The sequence below is a fragment of the Miscanthus floridulus genome, chromosome 14 (assembly GCF_019320115.1).
Source record: "Miscanthus floridulus cultivar M001 chromosome 14, ASM1932011v1, whole genome shotgun sequence".
Classification (NCBI taxonomy): domain Eukaryota; kingdom Viridiplantae; phylum Streptophyta; class Magnoliopsida; order Poales; family Poaceae; genus Miscanthus; species Miscanthus floridulus.
The window spans coordinates 27,685,221-27,701,519 of NC_089593.1; the positions used below are offsets into that span (position 1 = coordinate 27,685,221).

The 16,299-nt window shown below is 47.3% G+C and overlaps 1 protein-coding gene across 1 annotated transcript; it reads right to left on the reverse strand.

Annotated features, from left to right (window-relative positions):
* Positions 1-591: 591 nt before the first annotated feature.
* On the reverse strand, positions 592-11,268 carry LOC136502813 (uncharacterized). The gene is made up of 4 exons (XM_066498056.1): positions 10,924-11,268; positions 9,965-10,398; positions 8,144-8,379; positions 592-1,338 (listed from the first exon to the last, which is right to left on the reverse strand). The coding sequence occupies exons 1-4, from the start codon at positions 11,130-11,132 to the stop codon at positions 760-762; spliced, it is 1,458 nt and encodes a 485-aa protein (XP_066354153.1). The 5' UTR covers positions 11,133-11,268; the 3' UTR covers positions 592-759.
* Positions 11,269-16,299: the final 5,031 nt, after the last annotated feature.

A 16,299-nucleotide genomic window follows, 5' to 3' on the forward strand; every position in this document is an offset into this window, starting at 1 on the left:
GAATACATCTTTAAACATATATCTAAATCCTTTGACCATTGCAACGTTGTAATACTAAGAGAGTTGCTAGCATCTTTCGGAAAAAAAACACATAAGTTACTCCCAATTATTAAGAACCTTCTAGTGGAAACAAGATTATTAAGAACCTTCCTAGTGGAAACATAACGACCAAAGAAGAATTATCAAAGTTCCCTTGAAAACTGCTTATAACTTCGAAAAATTCACGCATGACAAGCCCAATGAGGAACTTGAAAACTGCTAATAACTTTGAAAAATTCACGTATGACAAGCCCAAGGAGGAATTAGAGGGAGAAGAGAAATAGGACGAGAAAAAAGGCAGATGATAAATAGTGGGTTTGTGAGGAGGAAGAGTAGGGCAGAAGAGGAGGATGTTAGGGACAGCAACAACGATATTTCCAGTGCTGAAGATAGGAAGTAGCTTATCTCGCTTTGCCGAAGCTGCAACCACAGGTGGGATATACCGCATAGGCCAATATGGCTTTTGCAACTGCTTCCACATGCCAGAGACAGAGACACACAATTGGTCACGGACTAGCCTTTGCTAGCCGTTCAGTTAACAAGATTTCTGCGTTGTTTCCTGTAATACCAGTATAACACTATTGCATGTTAAACTGAATGTGTTAATAAAAAGTACAAAGACTTACTTGTCACAATAGTTTACACCACAAATTTGCCACACCTAAGTTTATGAATTCATAAAAATGTTTGATTGCTGCCACTCTACCTAACTTCTTAGTTTTACCACTCGTAGTAGCCTCGTGTCCCATCCGGCAAAGTTGACCAAGTCACCTTCACTGATATTAATGCAAAATCAGTCTTTATTTCCTGGGTATCATGCCCATGGGTTTTTGTGTTGAACGAGCAGCAATGTTGGTCGGAACTAGATAACAGTGAGCCTAATTTGAACTTCAAATCTATCGATGAATCATTCACTACAGCAACCACAGACCTCCTTAAGCCACATGACTTGGCTACGGCACCATCAAAGAGCTGAATTTCCTTATTCAATCCACTTGTTAAACAACCAAGAAACAAACTGAAACTGTTTTGCACTTCCGATATGAGAACCTCTATAGTCGCCTCAACTGCATCATTAAGACGTGCTAAAGTTAGGTTAACTGCACCACAATCACCAGGGATGCGCATTGTAAATGGATAATTCCATAAGCCTGCAAGGCCTATCATTGATGCACCATCAATCAGATATAGGTCATCCTTTTCCTGTTCACCTGTCTTGATCCTCATGTCATATTCGATTAGAGCAAGGTCCATCATGTGGACCCCTCGCTTAGGGCCAGCCATGTTGATGAGAGAACCCTACAAATTATTATATTCAGTACTTCTTCATATTAAAGTAGGAAATATCTAAAGCTAAATGCTTCCCCTATGATGTTTCACTTGTAACAACATTTATTTAAAGGAATATTTTAAACTGATAACCGAGATCTTTGTCACGTATGAAACAAAATGGTTACAAAGTGCATAATGTGGTTAGAGAGCCAGGGAATCAGCCTCCATTATTCATATGATTTTGTTTCAAATCCCCAATATTTACAAGAGCCTGTGTAAAATGAGAAGAGAAAAAAAAGATGATTTTACTGGTGATGGGATCATTAATGCTATGAATTTTCAAATGCCTATAAACAAAAAAAAAACAATATTTCTAGTGTACTGAGCAGCAACCAAGAGTCCAAAATTACTCGATTTTGTTTCGAATACATGATACTCCCTTAGTTTCAAAAATTAAAATCTTTTCTCACAGTAAACCATCATTTCATAATATAGTACTCCCTCCGTCCATCAATGTAAGGCATGTTTTGAAAGGAGACAGTGTCTTCAGAAGTAGATTTTGACCTTCAACTTCTCTTACATTATAATGTGAATTGCTATAAAATCAACATCGTCTTAAAAGTATTTCGAGAATCAATCTAAAAAAAAAAACTCAAGCCACGGGGGGAGAGACGTTCCCACAGTGTTTCATTAAGAAGATGAATTCTCACGCGGCTCGAGAAAATCCCTGAACCCTGGCCCCACCCATATACAGCGGCACCTGCATCCCCGTGAGACGGGACGACAACAGACCTGTACTTTGGTGTGGAACAGACAAGGGAATTTTTTTACCCTCAAGCCTGAAATTCATCCCCGTGGGGAATCGAACTCAGGACCTGAGGGGTGCCGCCGGAGCCATCTAACCAGTTGGGCTACAGGACCTTTGGCGAGAATCAATCTATTGATGCGGCTTTGGTACATTAAACATGCATATAATTGTATTGTTGGCCAAACCTTATACAGTCCAGCATTTCAAAATAAAAATACGACTTACATTGATGGGCAGAGGGAGTAGAGGCTTATACGATCCAAAGTATTATATACTACTATTCCAATGTTTGGGCAGATAATCACATCGAAGCAATTTTTTTGGCAGCCTGGCAAGATATTGCATGGGAGTTATCACACAATATATATCTACGGAGCAACACAATAAACTAACCCTATATGTAGTTATTGATTGAGGATTTTTTTTTCGAACCATGCAGGAGAGCTGTCTGTGATTTCATTAAGAAGAGAATAAAAACAACGGAGGAGAGGCAGAGCCTGCTCCCCCAAGAACCAAGAGTGCAAACTGAGCTTTGTGTTCCACTAAACAATTCTGTCCCAACTTTAATGATGTAAAACAGATTAGTAGTTGTAGTGTACTATATGTAGAAAGGTATGGGAATCACACCACACACCCAATGTGGGGGGTGCCTGTCATATATATAGCCATAGTCAACACGTAGTACAAGGTAGGTGATACAATACAAGGAAGCTAGGCTATACATGGATAACTATCCTATACAATTGATCCTGATGGATCATATCCTGATATGCACTTGATCCTAATGGATCATTCCTAATATACACTTGATCCTAATGGATCCTTTCCTAATACCCGCCCGCAGTCGTAGCGGGAGAATCACGGATGCATAGTATGGACCGAAAGTCAGTGAACAACTGTACAGGAAGTCCCTTGGTCATGATGTATGCGAATTCGTGCGCCGAAGGAACATGGACGACGCAAACGTGTCCTAATAGGGCCACCTTCTCACGAACGAAGTGAATGTCAATCTCTATATGCTTAGTGCAATGGTGGCAGACGGGGTTAGCGGTCATATAGATGGCGCTAACATTGTTGTAGTAGACCACTGTGGCCAAGGGAACTGAGATGTGAAATTCATGAAGGAGCTGCCGCAACCAGCAGCACTCGGCCATGACATGCGCAACGGTGCGGTATTCGGCCTCAGCGCTGGAGCGGGAGACCGTGGTCTGGCGTTTGGAGGACCAAGACACCAGATTGTCGCCGAGGAAGACATAGAAGCCAGAGGTGGAGCGCCGTGTGTCAGGGCAGCCCGCCCAATCAGCATTGGAGTAGGCGGTGATCTAGTCAACCGGGCCAGTGCCCAAGTGAAGCCTGGCAGAGAACAAGCCCTTCACGTAGCGGAGGATGCACTTGATCAGCGCAAGATGCGGCTCACGCAGGTCATGCATGAACGCTGAACAGCAAAGGCCAAGTCAGGCCATGTCAGGGTGAGGTACTAGTGGGCACCGGCGAGGCTTAGTACTCGGAGGGGTCACGACCGGTGCGCTATCAGTAGCAAACAGCTTGGTCCGTGCATCAGCATAGGGTGGCACTCGGACATGCCAGCCCGCTGGAGGAGGTCAACGGCGTACTGGCGCTAGGACAGGAACAGGCCGGAGCGGTCCCGTGTCACATCCCGAGGAAGTGGTCCGTCATGGAAAACTCCGATTGGAGACATGTCGTGATGTGTTGGAGTAGCGCAGTGGACGACCCGTGAGGATGATGTCGTCGACGTAGAGTAGAAGGTAGGCGACATGATCTCCATCTTTGTACACAAAGAGAGACGCATCATACTTGAACACAGCGAAGCCAATGGTGCGGATGTAGTTGGCGAAGTGTTGGTTCCAAGCACAGGGGTGCCTGCTTGAGTCCGTATAGGGACTTCTGCAGCAAGCAGACATAGTCGGGAGTAGCCAGGTCGACGAAGCTAGATGGCTGCTGGCAGTAGATTGTCTCCTCGAGGTGACCATGGAGGAAGGGTTTCTTCACATCCAGCTGGTGAATGGGCCAGGCACAAGAGGCGGCAATGCTCAGGACAGTGTGGATCGTCGCCGGCTTGACGACCGGGCTGAACGTCTCGTCGTAGTCAACGCCAGCCTGCTGGGAGAAGCCATAGACGACCCAACGTGCCTTGTGCCGGGCCAGTCCCATCGGAGTGGAAAATGTGCTTGAACAACCACTTGCCAGTGATGATGTTGGCACTGGGAGGTCGAGGGACCAGGCACCAAGTGCCATTAGCGATGAGAGCGTCATATTCTGCCGCCATCGCAGCACGCGAGTTGGGGTTGGCAAGGGTGTTGCGATAGTTGGTCGAAATCGGCGAGGCCATCGTGGCGGAGAAGCCGAAGCGGTCGACCGGTCGCAAGCTACCTGCCTGTAGACGTGTCACCGGGCGCGAGGGCAGAGCTGTGGGCGCCACGGGCGTAGCAGGAGGCGTCGCAGGCGCTGCTGGGGGCGCGGCAAAGGGCGCCGCGGGCGTTGCTAGGGTGTCGCGGGTGCTGCAGAGGGTGCAACAGGCACGTCAGTGGATGCCGCGAGTGCGGCAATGGGCGCCGAGGGTGCTACAGGGGGGTCAAGGACGCCGCTGATAGGTGGCCCCAAAGCAGCCTGACTTGCCCGGACATGGACTTGGGTCCACTGGGGCCGGAGGCCTGCCCGAAAGCAGGGAGGTAGAGGGTGTGGCGCGTCCAGGAAGGCGCACCGGCCGACGAAGATGATCACCGAGTCCTAGAGTTCCAACTGCTCAGCCTTGCTGCTGGAGGGAGCAATTGACGGCGCCCGCGATCGCTCGACGCCCGTAGGTGGAGCTTCCGATGGTGGAGGGAGACCTTGCATCAAGAAATTAAGTGATGATGGCACAGAGCCGCCGACGGAGCTGCAACAAAGGGGAACACGGACTCGCGGATCACAACGTGACGTGACACGATAGTGGCCATGTCCAAGCAGCGGTACCCTTTGTGAGAGGAAGGATAGCTGAGGAACACGCTGGAGTCGAACAAGGGGAGAGTTTGTGTGTTGTCGTGGTACTGAGGTTGGGGTAGCAAAGGCAGCTGAATACACTGAGGGAAGAGTAATCTGGGAGCTACCAGTGGAGAAGTTGGTAGGGGATGGCATGCTGTATGGACGTGGAGGGGCGTCGGTTGAGCAGAAATGTGGCGGCTGCCAGGGTGTCGTATGGGGGTGGCATAGAGGCGTGAAGCAGCAGGTTGCGGATGGTGTTGTTGATGGTGCGAAGGATGCATTCAGCTTTACCATTTTGTTGAGATGTGTAAGGGCACGAGAGGACGCAAGGTGATGTCGTGACTGGAGAGAAACTCAGCGGTGCCACGAATGATTGACGAACTCGGTACCATTATCAACCTGAAATGCTTTCGGGGTGATGCTGAAATGTGTACGTGAACCTCAGATTTGTGGCGAAAGGGAAAAGACCAACAACAATGAGAAAAATAATCAAAGAACACTAGGTAATATTTGAACTTTGAGGTGCTCAGAACGGGAGATGTCCATACATCACAATGAATTAACTCAAAAATGGAGGTAGTGACAGATGAAGAACTACTAAACGGGACCGGTGTGTTTGCCAAGCTGGCAGGCATGACACAGAGACCACGACTGCTTATTACAGACCATGGCTGCTTATTACATGATATGGCGGACATGCTCTGTAGGGTGGCGAGGGTGGAAGGACCAGGATGACCGAGACGGTGGTGCCAAAGCGTGGACGAGGTGGCGAGGCTGCAGGTGGGCAGCGACGAGGGAGAGATGGTGTAGAGATCCCCGCCACTATTGCAACGAAGAATCACGCGTCCCGTTGCACAGGTCCTTGACAGAAAAACCCAGAGCGTCAAATTTAATGGAACATGAGTTGTCACGAGTAAACTGACGAACTGAAAGAAGGTTGCGCACTAGAGCAAGAGCAAAGAGAATATTGTTAAGGTTGAAGGTAGTATTGGCTGCCGACAAGGTAGAATGACCATGACAAGAAATAGGAATGGTACTACCGTTACCGACTATGATGAAGGAATCAGAGTGAGGGAGGCGGGAGAGGAGTATACCATCCGAAGAAGACGTGTGGGCAGTGGCGCCAGTGTCGAGGACCCAGGGGTTGGAGCCCTGAAGCATTATCTGGTTCAGGGCGGCAATGAGGCCGGCCTGATTCCAACCACCATAGCCTGGCTGGAAGTAGCTGGTGGAGTGGTGGCGCTATCGAAGTACTGCGCCAGGGTGAAGGCAGTGTAGGCCTGCTGGTAGGCGCCAAGGACTCCGGGGGCACCCACAGGGCGCCAGGCGGGCTGGGGCCGCCACTGTTGTTGGTCGCTCCACTGCTGCTTGTGGCCGCCCTAGGGGAGAAGCAGACCCATGGGCCGGCTGGCTGGGGAGGGCTACGACCACCCCTGCCGCTGCCACTGCCGCCACGGCCGTTCCGCCTGTTGTGGGAGCCGCCAGTGCCGCTCCGATCGACCACCGCCACTGCCAGAGGTGCCCTGGCTGAAGGTGGACGCATGGCAAGCAGAGCCACAGGAGGGAGATCCGGTGAAAAAGGCGGTCTGGGACGTTACCTGGCCCTCATTGGCAAGACGAAGCTCCTTGGGGACGAGTTTCTCCCGGGCGGTGGCGAAGTCTGGCGGCAGGTTGGAGTCCGTGGTGTTGTCGGCGGTGCTGGAGAAATGGGAGTTGAGGCCGCAAAGGAGGTAGAAGACAAGCTACGAGACGACGACGGTGTAGTCGACGTTACGCAGGGCATCATCGGTGGCCTTCATCTTCTAGCAGAAGTCATCGACGGAGAGGTCAACCTGAGTCATCGAGTGGAACTCATGACTTAGGAAGATGGCACGGGAGGCCTTGTTCCCTTGGAAGAGCCATGCGATCGTCATCCACAGTTGATGGGTAGTCTGATCCGGCTCGAGGGCCGAGGCCGAGGACGCATCCGCGACAGTGCTGAGGAGCCAGTTGTGGACGCAGGAGTCAGCCACAGCCCAGGCCGGGTCATCAGGACGTGCCTCCAGCATGCCGTCAACGTGCGGGCAGGAGGCCAAACTTGTCCGCATAGGGAGAGGAAGAAGGCTGACCCTCAAGAGAAGTTAGGACGCTCTAGCTCGAGGCAGATGGTGGCAGTATGGGGGGATGGAGAAGGCCACCAGTGTCGTTCCTGACCCGGCGAAGGCAGAGGAGAGGGCACCGGATGTGGCGCTGGAGTCCTGAGGACTGGTCATAGGGACGGCGCCGTGGCAGGAAAGCCAGCGCCGCCGGGTGAGGTGGGAGAGGTCAGAGGAGGGAGGGGCGCGACCCTGATATGGGCGGCACGGACAGTGGGAAGAGAGGAGCGAGTGGACCTAGGCCCGGACTCTTGATACCATGTAGAAAGGTATGGGAATCGCACCACACACGCAATGTGGGGGGTGCCTGTCATATATATAGCCATAGTCAACATATAGTACAAGGTATGTGATACAATATAAGGAAGCTAGGCTATACATGAAACTATCCTATACAATTGATCCTGATGGATCCAATCCGGATAAACACTTGATCCTAATGGATCCTTCCTGATATACACTTGATCCTAATGGATCCTTTCCTAATACTATCGAGCGTATGTAATGTTCCAATCTCATATGTTCTATATATGCATGTGAATAAGTTAAGCCTTACATTATGAAATGAACAATGTAACTTAATTAAGGAATAAGCCTACTTAACCCCATAAGTATCAAGGTTCATCTGCCTGATGCACTTATGTACAAAATCAGGCATTTGGCTCCTGAAATATTCCATACCATCTAAATCTATCGTCTAAATGATTCTTAAGGGACGGGTTTTGGTGGTGGTTTTGCCCATGTGGCAGTGTCCACCTAACAAGCCATGTGGGTGAAACTGCCTCCAAAGCAGCTCCAACGTGGTTTATACTTGAGGAGATTAAACAAATAAACTGATACTAGGGGAAGTTAGGTAGACTTATCCCTTGAAATAATGAAAGGTAAGTATGGATATGATCATGTGCACCTGCTTCGCAATGATGGGTTCATCCCTGCTAAAATTGATGACATAATTAAGCAATGCATCCACATTATCCCGCACTGCAATGTACCCATATAACTCTACTAAGCCACCATGCGCAGAAATTTCAGCCAACTCTAATGACAAAATTTGCAGCATGCCATTAGGCTGATGTCGAATGCAACTTCCATCGTGAATGATACAATCTGTAGGATCTGATAATGCCATTGCCTCCAACCGAGCTTCATAAAAATTAAAGTCATATTGTAAGTTTGATGGAATTTAACACGGTAAAAAGGTAATTAATATTTGAAAAGTAAATATGCTATTTGAGGATTACATGGACCTATTGGAAATTTTTCCTTTCCATCTACTAAGCAGAAACAATCTATGTTCTTTTTACTAGGAATCGTGTTACCTCAAGAGTTCTTTAGAAACACCCAAAGAAACCATTGCCTCGAAAAGCTTGTCGGCTGCTTCCAGTGAAAGTATTGAGCATGGGGCTAATGAGGACTAAAGGGAGGGGATATCAACACGAACTGCATGGCCTCTTTTGTCCCAAAAAGCATACAACATGTGTCATGTATTTAGATGAGATTGGCGTGCTAGGAGTTGACCCGGATGATTTCCAGTTCATTGATCCTACAAGTCAGTGTGTGCATTCATCACTCAAAACTAAGAAATTAATCAGAGCAGCAGCGAAACACCTCTTCCTCATTCCACTTTCATATCCAACATGAGGTCAGAAGCAATTGATGTTCCACACACAACAGCAAGCAGGAGGTTAGATGAGCATTGAAGAACGAAGAGGGTTAGGGTGGTGGGTTCAACAAAGAAGATAACAACAACAAACAAACATTGATAACAATCAGTGGGGCAATATCTCTTTCTGTGCAGGAAGTACTTTTGTAAAGCAGCCAAAAGAAACAGTTACAATATTTCTAGTTAAGTGGTGCACATTTTGGAAAGTGGGAATCTGATCCTCATACTGAACAGGGGCATTGGAAGGTTCAGTTGGCTCCTTTCAGACCTAATAGTCCTTTAGGTTATGTATAGTATGTGAACTGTCCGAGGACTTGTCATATTGCTAGTGTCATGCTGACAGCAGATTTGAAAATCTTGTATTATTGGCAGATTGTGGCTGCATGCATGTATGGATACTTTAAAACCTAATGGTAACTACATCAGCGTGACTGCCCAATTCTTTTATTGTTGTTTGCACTTATATCTGTCATTTTCCTGTGTATTCTGTCGTTCAAATACACGCTCAATGGCTTTGCTTATATCTGTCATTTTTTTCCTGTGAATTCTGTCGTTTAAATACACGCTCAAAGGCTGTGCCATGGTCACAGTTTTACTGCAGGGTTTGATATGCAAGTAAATTTCTGGAAGAAAGCATTACTTTATTCAATTTCACATGGGAACATAGGCATTTATGCAGTAACATAGCATGGAATAGGGTCCTAGTCCATGTCATCAAAGCTCTACATGCCACCACAGCCTCTCCCATCAGGTAACATGGCAAATAGCTATGTGTGCAAACGGTGCCAAATTGAAGGGCTTGCAAAAGTAAAGTGCAAGGTTTGTGTGGAAGTGCTAACTATCGTCCAAAGTTTCATGACCTCCAGTGCAATTACCTCATAACTTAAAAGAGTGCAAGGAGAGGAAGGTTTGCACATGGCAGGCAGTGCTCCATGGCTCCTTATATCAATGATCTCCAGGATCACAAATTCACAATTAAACATATACAGCTTTAGGATATGGAAAGAGAGATGCTATGTTTAAGGAAACAAATAAAAATAGGAAAAGAGTTTTTTTTCCACTTACTCTCATTACGGTCTGCAGTACAATACTGTTTTTTCCACCATGTATCGCCCATGCCCCTGTATATAGAACCGTCACGGTGTCTACTTCTTGCAAGTACATTATTCACAGTATATCCTTCATCATCACTGACACCTATTTTGCCCTTATGATCCTCAGTTGTGCTCCTTCCATCTTCCTCAGTGACAGTGTGCTTCACAATTTCCCCACATGTCTCATGTTTGACATATATAACCTCCGAGGTTTCCCAACAAGCATCTTTATCACTTGTGTCATCTCCAGCTATAACCCCCAAGATTGCACCCCTTTTCTCAATGTTGTCCAAGGGAAGATTAATAACGTTGGCAGAAGAGATGGGCAGCAGCCTGTTTGGTTTATCAGACTCATCATCTTTTACTCGACTGATGGTGGCCATGTTCCGATGTCCACAAGGAAGTCTATCACCAAAGAGAATAAAAAGATAATCTCATCATACGACATAAATAATATGGTATTATCAGTCAGAATTGAAATCGTAATATAACCTAAGCCTGAAATCGAGAATATATATATAACAAGCTAATCTCATCGTCCAACATTCGACATGAATAAGATGGTGTCATCGGTCAGAATTGAAATCGCAATATAATCTAAGACTGAAATCGATTTCTCTTTTCAGAGTCTCTATCCTGTCTATTTTGGGAGTCATGGGATGGACTGAAATTTTTTTGCTCATTTGCTTTAGAAAAACAACATAGCAAGGGTAAATCAAAATCAGTCCGTCAGAATCCAGATCCCAAAACCAACTATAGAGGCCCAAACATTAGCATCAGAACAAAAAAAAACCATATGTCCCCCATTCCCCTTCAAAAACTCAACATATAGGAAATTAAGAAGGGTAAACACAGTAATCTACATCGATACAAAAACTATAGCAACCAAGTAAAGGCGCAAAATTTAGCATCAGGTCAAGAAAAACACACCGGTAAACACGACTGACAGGTGGATTGGGAGACACCATGAGTGGGGAAGCTCGTTGCTCAAGCGCTGGTGGCCACCAGCGAGTCGTCGCAGATGCCATGAAAGAGAGGGGAAATCGACAGGGGGAGGAGAGGCGGTGCATTGGGGTAGCAGAGGTGCCGACGTTAGGGTATCCGAAGAGACGTACTAGAATAGGGCGGATGAATTGCATCTGAGGGAGCGGCGGCGGTGGCGGTGGCGGTGGCGGCGAGGTACGGGGGAATAGCCCAGTAGTCCTGGATTGTGGAGTTTGGGGGCGGACGGATGGCAAGTGAATACTCCAGGAGCAGCTTCGGGTCGCAAGTCGCAACCACTGGCATGTTTGCAGCGATTCAGCGACTCCAGATTCACCATTTTCAGCCTTCCTCCACCAAAATTTTTCCAAACATTCCACATCCACCAAATTCAGATTTACAAAATCGGTAGATCTAAAGGCTAGATTCACTATTTTGGTGGAGCTCCTCGAGAGGTGCTCCTGGTGAAGTTGGGAAAAATTACTCACCACTACCGCTCGTTACCCAACATATCGCTTGTTTCTATTTTTCCTCTCCTCCTGGGTCGCGTTTTCTTCTTCCTCTGCCGCCCTGTCTCTGCCACCCCGGCCGCGCCCGTTCGCGCTCTGGCCGCCCACGCGCCGCCCTGCTCTGTGCACGCCGCGCGCCGTCCACATCGAAGCTCGGCAACGCCGTCACCGAAGCCCGATCACACCCCCACCGGTGCCCCGCGAGCTCCGGCCAGGCCAGCCTGCGCTCTGGCACGCACCCCGCAGAGGCGCCCTCCCGAGCGAGGCCTTTGCGCCCGCCGGCTGCCTACCTCCCTGCGCGCACCACGCAGACACTCCGCACCGGCCGTCTACCCCCCGCGACGCGCCCGCCTGCCCCGCGCGAAGAAGAAGCAGCCCCATCAGGCCCTCCGCACGAGGAAGAAGAAGCCCTCCGGCGAGGCTCCGGCCCGCGCCCAGTGCTTGGCCTCCTCCCTAGCCCCCACTGTCGTCGCCCTCAGCGCCCAGGCCCGCGTGCCCCCTGGTCGGCCCCACGGTGGTCGTGCCCTGCTCCGGCCTGCCGCGAGCCCGCCCTCGGTCGGCCCTACACACTGTGCTCGAAGAACTAAGCCGGTGTTTTTTCCTGACATGTGGGTCCGAGTGTCAGTGAGATTTAGAGAAATGTGTGAGCCAAGGGCAAATCTGGCCATTCCAACGAAAATGCCCCTACATGAATCTAGAGTTGATGCATTTGCCAAATAGTTTGTTGGTAGATCCATGATGGATCTCAAATTCACGGTGAATCCCAGATCTAGATTCACTTTTTCCGGTGGTAAATCTCTACCAAACAGGACCCAAATCAAACGAAACCGAGGGCCACCGCCCTGCTCCGCTCCACCTGCAATTTTCACTCTTTAAACCACTCTATCACTGGGCACCCAAAACCAGTCTTCAAATCAGGCTTTTACCTGTATCCCATTAAAAGAGTTGGTAATTACCAAGCCATTTAAAAAGTTAAGTTCTCACATGTGCCATTGCTCTGAACTCTTTTGTCTCGGATGTCATTCCGTCTTCTTGTCTCTAACAGTGTCAAACAAACAGATGAAATAACCATTTTGCCCTACAGTGAGGCCCGTTTATCACCCACCCAAACTTTCGGGTCTGCTTGGTTCGTGTAGCGCGTCAACCACTTCCTTGGCGTAGCCTCACAAATCACAAGGACACTACTCGTCTTGGAGAGTTGATTTATCGTTTGTACATGTGGCCGCAAGTGTTATCCTCGCCGTAGAAATGTTCCTCGCCTCAAGATTCGTGCGCGCGAACAAATGAGCTTTACTACTTGTTCCATTGAACGGCGAAGGGCATACCGGGAAATGTAGAAGCGAGGCCTCTTCCGCTCACCCCGCCCGCCGCGAGATTTTTAACTTTTTGCTATCCTTACGGATGGCACTCCTTCGTTTGCCAGCTCTGTGCGCGCCCCTACACATTTGTCATCGCAAACAGTAACCCTCCTACGTTTTTACCATTTTTGCTAAGGTGGCACGCCAGCGTGGCAGGGAGCCTAGGAGCCCTAACTTGGCACGCGAAATGACCACGCTGCCCTCACCTCCTTCTTTTGTCTTGAGCCGGTCCAGCCCGAGTCAAATCCAGTCCATTCCCCAGTCCAACAGCCGCATCCCTTCTTCATCCTCTCACCCATTCTCTTCCCCGGCGACGGTGACGGCTAATCCTCCTCCCTCGTGCACCTCATGGCTCGGAGGTCGAAGCCCTCTTCGTCAAGGAGCATGGCGTCGTGGGCTATTGAGGAAGACACCGGGAAGGAGACTAGGCTCCCTGCTGATCGTGTGTCCCACATGCAAGAGAGAGAGGTAATCAAGCTCATAGTGAGGACAATAGAGAACGGAAACCAGGGGCGCGTGTTCTTCAAGTGTCCCAGAAATGTGCCCGGGGTAAGGGTTTTCTTGTTCCATTTTCAATTTTCTTGGGTTTGGTTTGGTTGAAGAACCCTAACTGTTGGGCTTTTTTCAGATGCCTGGTAGTTGTAGGTTCTATGAATTCTAGAAAGCGTACTTGAACTGGCTTGTGGAGTTGAATTTTGTTGCCATTGATCTTGAAGCTAGCCTAGGGGCAGAAGAAGTAGAAGAAGCTAGGGGATTTGGTGAAGAAGAAGCACAGTCAAAGTGTGCTGGGAAGAACACATGGAAGCAAGATGGATGCCCTGATTTCTTTGCTTAAGATGTTGATTTTAGTGTTATTTGTTGTATGCATTGTTGCCATAATGTATGTGTTCAAGTGAATGGTTGTTCTCAGTGGTAGGAAAATAGTATGCTGAACATATTAATGCAATGGAAACGCTATCTTATTGTGTTGCCTATTGTATGTTGCATCAAATGGTTCTTTTGTCATGACAACAGCCAATAATTCCATGACAACTAACAAGAAGATGAAATTGACAGAAATTTACATACCAAGCTAATCCATTATCAGTTTCAGCGATTGCCATACACAACTGGTTTCATACATAATATATCCATACTAGCAATGACAGCCATACATTACAAGTCCATATTGGCACATGACAGCCATACCATAATAGGTCCATACTGGCAATGGCAGTCATACATAACTGGTCCATCACATACATAACATGGGTCATAACATGTCCATGACAGCCATACGTAATTGGTCATAGGAGTTTCTGTCTCCAAAATACATACAAAAGAATAGGCATTCAAACAGTAGTTATGTCTTAGTTGTTAGCCTCTGTTGGTGTTGCCTTCTTCACCTTAGTAGCTAGTCGTATCCTGTTTGTCTCTACGAATTACATGAAAGCAATACCACTTTTAAGTATTTGGCTGTTACACAGTCACTGTCTGCAAAGCTTGAACTCCTTGAAGTGTTTATTTGTCTGTCATGGTTATGGCTACTAGTGATAGACTTCAATTTTGTTCACTTTTTATGATAATGTTGGCTTCGAAGGGCGGGCCTGGTGCAAGCGGTAGAGTCTTACCGCCTGTGACCGGAAGGTCCCGGGTTCGAGTCGCGATCTCCTCGTATTGCACAGGCGAGGGTAAGGCTTGCCACTGACACCCTTCCCCAGACCCCGCACAGAGCGGGAGCTCTCTGCACTGGGTACGCCCTTTTTTTATGATAATATTGGCTTATGGCTGTGCGCTTCAGTAAGACAAGGTTAATAGAATGCCATGGCACGTCTATCTTGTACTCATGATCTATGGTTGTTCAAATACTGTTCACAACACAATTAGGGCTGAATAAGCTGAGAAATCAGAAAACTATGTAGTAAATCAAGATCCTTCTGGTTTAGTATGGAACAACGTTTTCGTAGTCTGTTCACCACCACAACTCTATTGGACCAATCCATACAGCCAAGCGTAACACGAAAAGGAAAATAAAGATTTATAGGTAAGACAGAAAAACCCTTACAACCTGACTCGTTGACAGCGCCTCATGTTATGAAATGACACGCAGCTCTCCTGCGTAGTTCGAGAAAAAAAATGACAGAAAAACCCTTCACCTGGAAGAAAGTGCACTAATTGTAGCCTTGTTATGGTATTAGTAGTTCGCTCACTCTATGTGTTAGCCATCTGGTAAAAGAAAGGTGTACCTTATGTCTATCAAGTTTCTTTTAGAAAAGCAATTAAATTTGAACCCTGATGTTACAATCATTTCCTGTATGTGTATGTCTCTTCAATGACATGAAAGTATGCCAGTTTTTAAGCGTTTCGCTTTCCACATTGTCACTGTGAGCAAAGCTTGAACTGTTTATTTACCAATCATGGTTGTGACTTGAAAATGTTCTGTATCACTTGTAATACCAGGACTAAAATCTGTCAGGAAAAAACTTGATTTGCTGCTGTACTCTCTACATTCACCATACTTTAAATGTGATTTTGTTGAATCTTCTTGGCCTGTTTGCAATGATATTTTAGATGTATATTTGTTTCAGTTCTCTCAGCATGTTTTCAATGATATTTTGGATGTATATTTGTTTCAATGCTCTCAGCATGTTTGCAATGTGGTCAAGGTTCAAGAAAACGCTAGGCGCTAGCTAGGCGCTAGCCTACTGACTAGCGCCTAGGAAGATTAAACGTAGATTAAACGTGATTAATCGATTGTGTGTTTTTTTATTTTTGTGCTGCTGAGAATAAGATTAGTAGTAAGTACTAAGTAGTAAAACAAGTCAGTGAACATACCTCAATCCAATATCTACCCCATAAAGACTAAAGAGGTAGCACACATAAAGACTAGCAGACCGCAGACCCCAATCCAATTCATTGACCAACTAGGCAACTAGCACTAGCAGACATCAAACTTGCAGTTGCACATTAAGTAAATTTCGATTCCAATTCTTGCAAACTTGCAAAGAAGTGGTGAAAAGACGTGCAATTTTGATCCCCACACATCTTGTTTCCCTTTTCCATGGCTCTTCTGCATGCTTTTTTCCTACTCTCCTGCCCGCACGGCCACACATAGCCCATCAAGCCGGCCAGGCTACCGCTTTTTCGTGTTTCTACGCCGCTTAAGCACTGTCTCACGCCTATGCGCAGCACTTAGACATGTCCAGAGGTTTATTGGACGCCTAGGCCCTAAACGAGACACTAGGGGTCCGCTTCAGGTTTAATTAGGTTTTTTCGAACCATGAATGTGGTATCTCTCATTCTTTAATTGGTGTACATAGAATCTGTATGTGAGTGATCCCATCTGAGTTTTTCCTTTTTATACTTATTGATGTAGATCTATGTGTGGGTTGGATGCAACACAACAAAGTTTGGCCATTTGTATGCTGCTGCAGCCACTAGGCCGGTAAGCAGTAATTGCTTTATTCTTAGAAAGGTGA

Excerpts from the sequence above, each read along its gene's own strand:
- LOC136502813 (XM_066498056.1), bottom strand. The coding sequence starts at position 11,132 with ATGCAATTCATCCGCCCTATTCTAGTACGTCTCTTCGGATACCCTAAC. Across the intron at positions 10,399-10,923 it reads CCTGTCAGTCGTGTTTACCG|ACTTCCTTGTGGACATCGGA; the intron begins GTGTGTTTTTCT and ends CTTTGGTGATAG. Across the intron at positions 1,339-8,143 it reads AACCCATCATTGCGAAGCAG|GGTTCTCTCATCAACATGGC; the intron begins GTGCACATGATC and ends AATAATTTGTAG.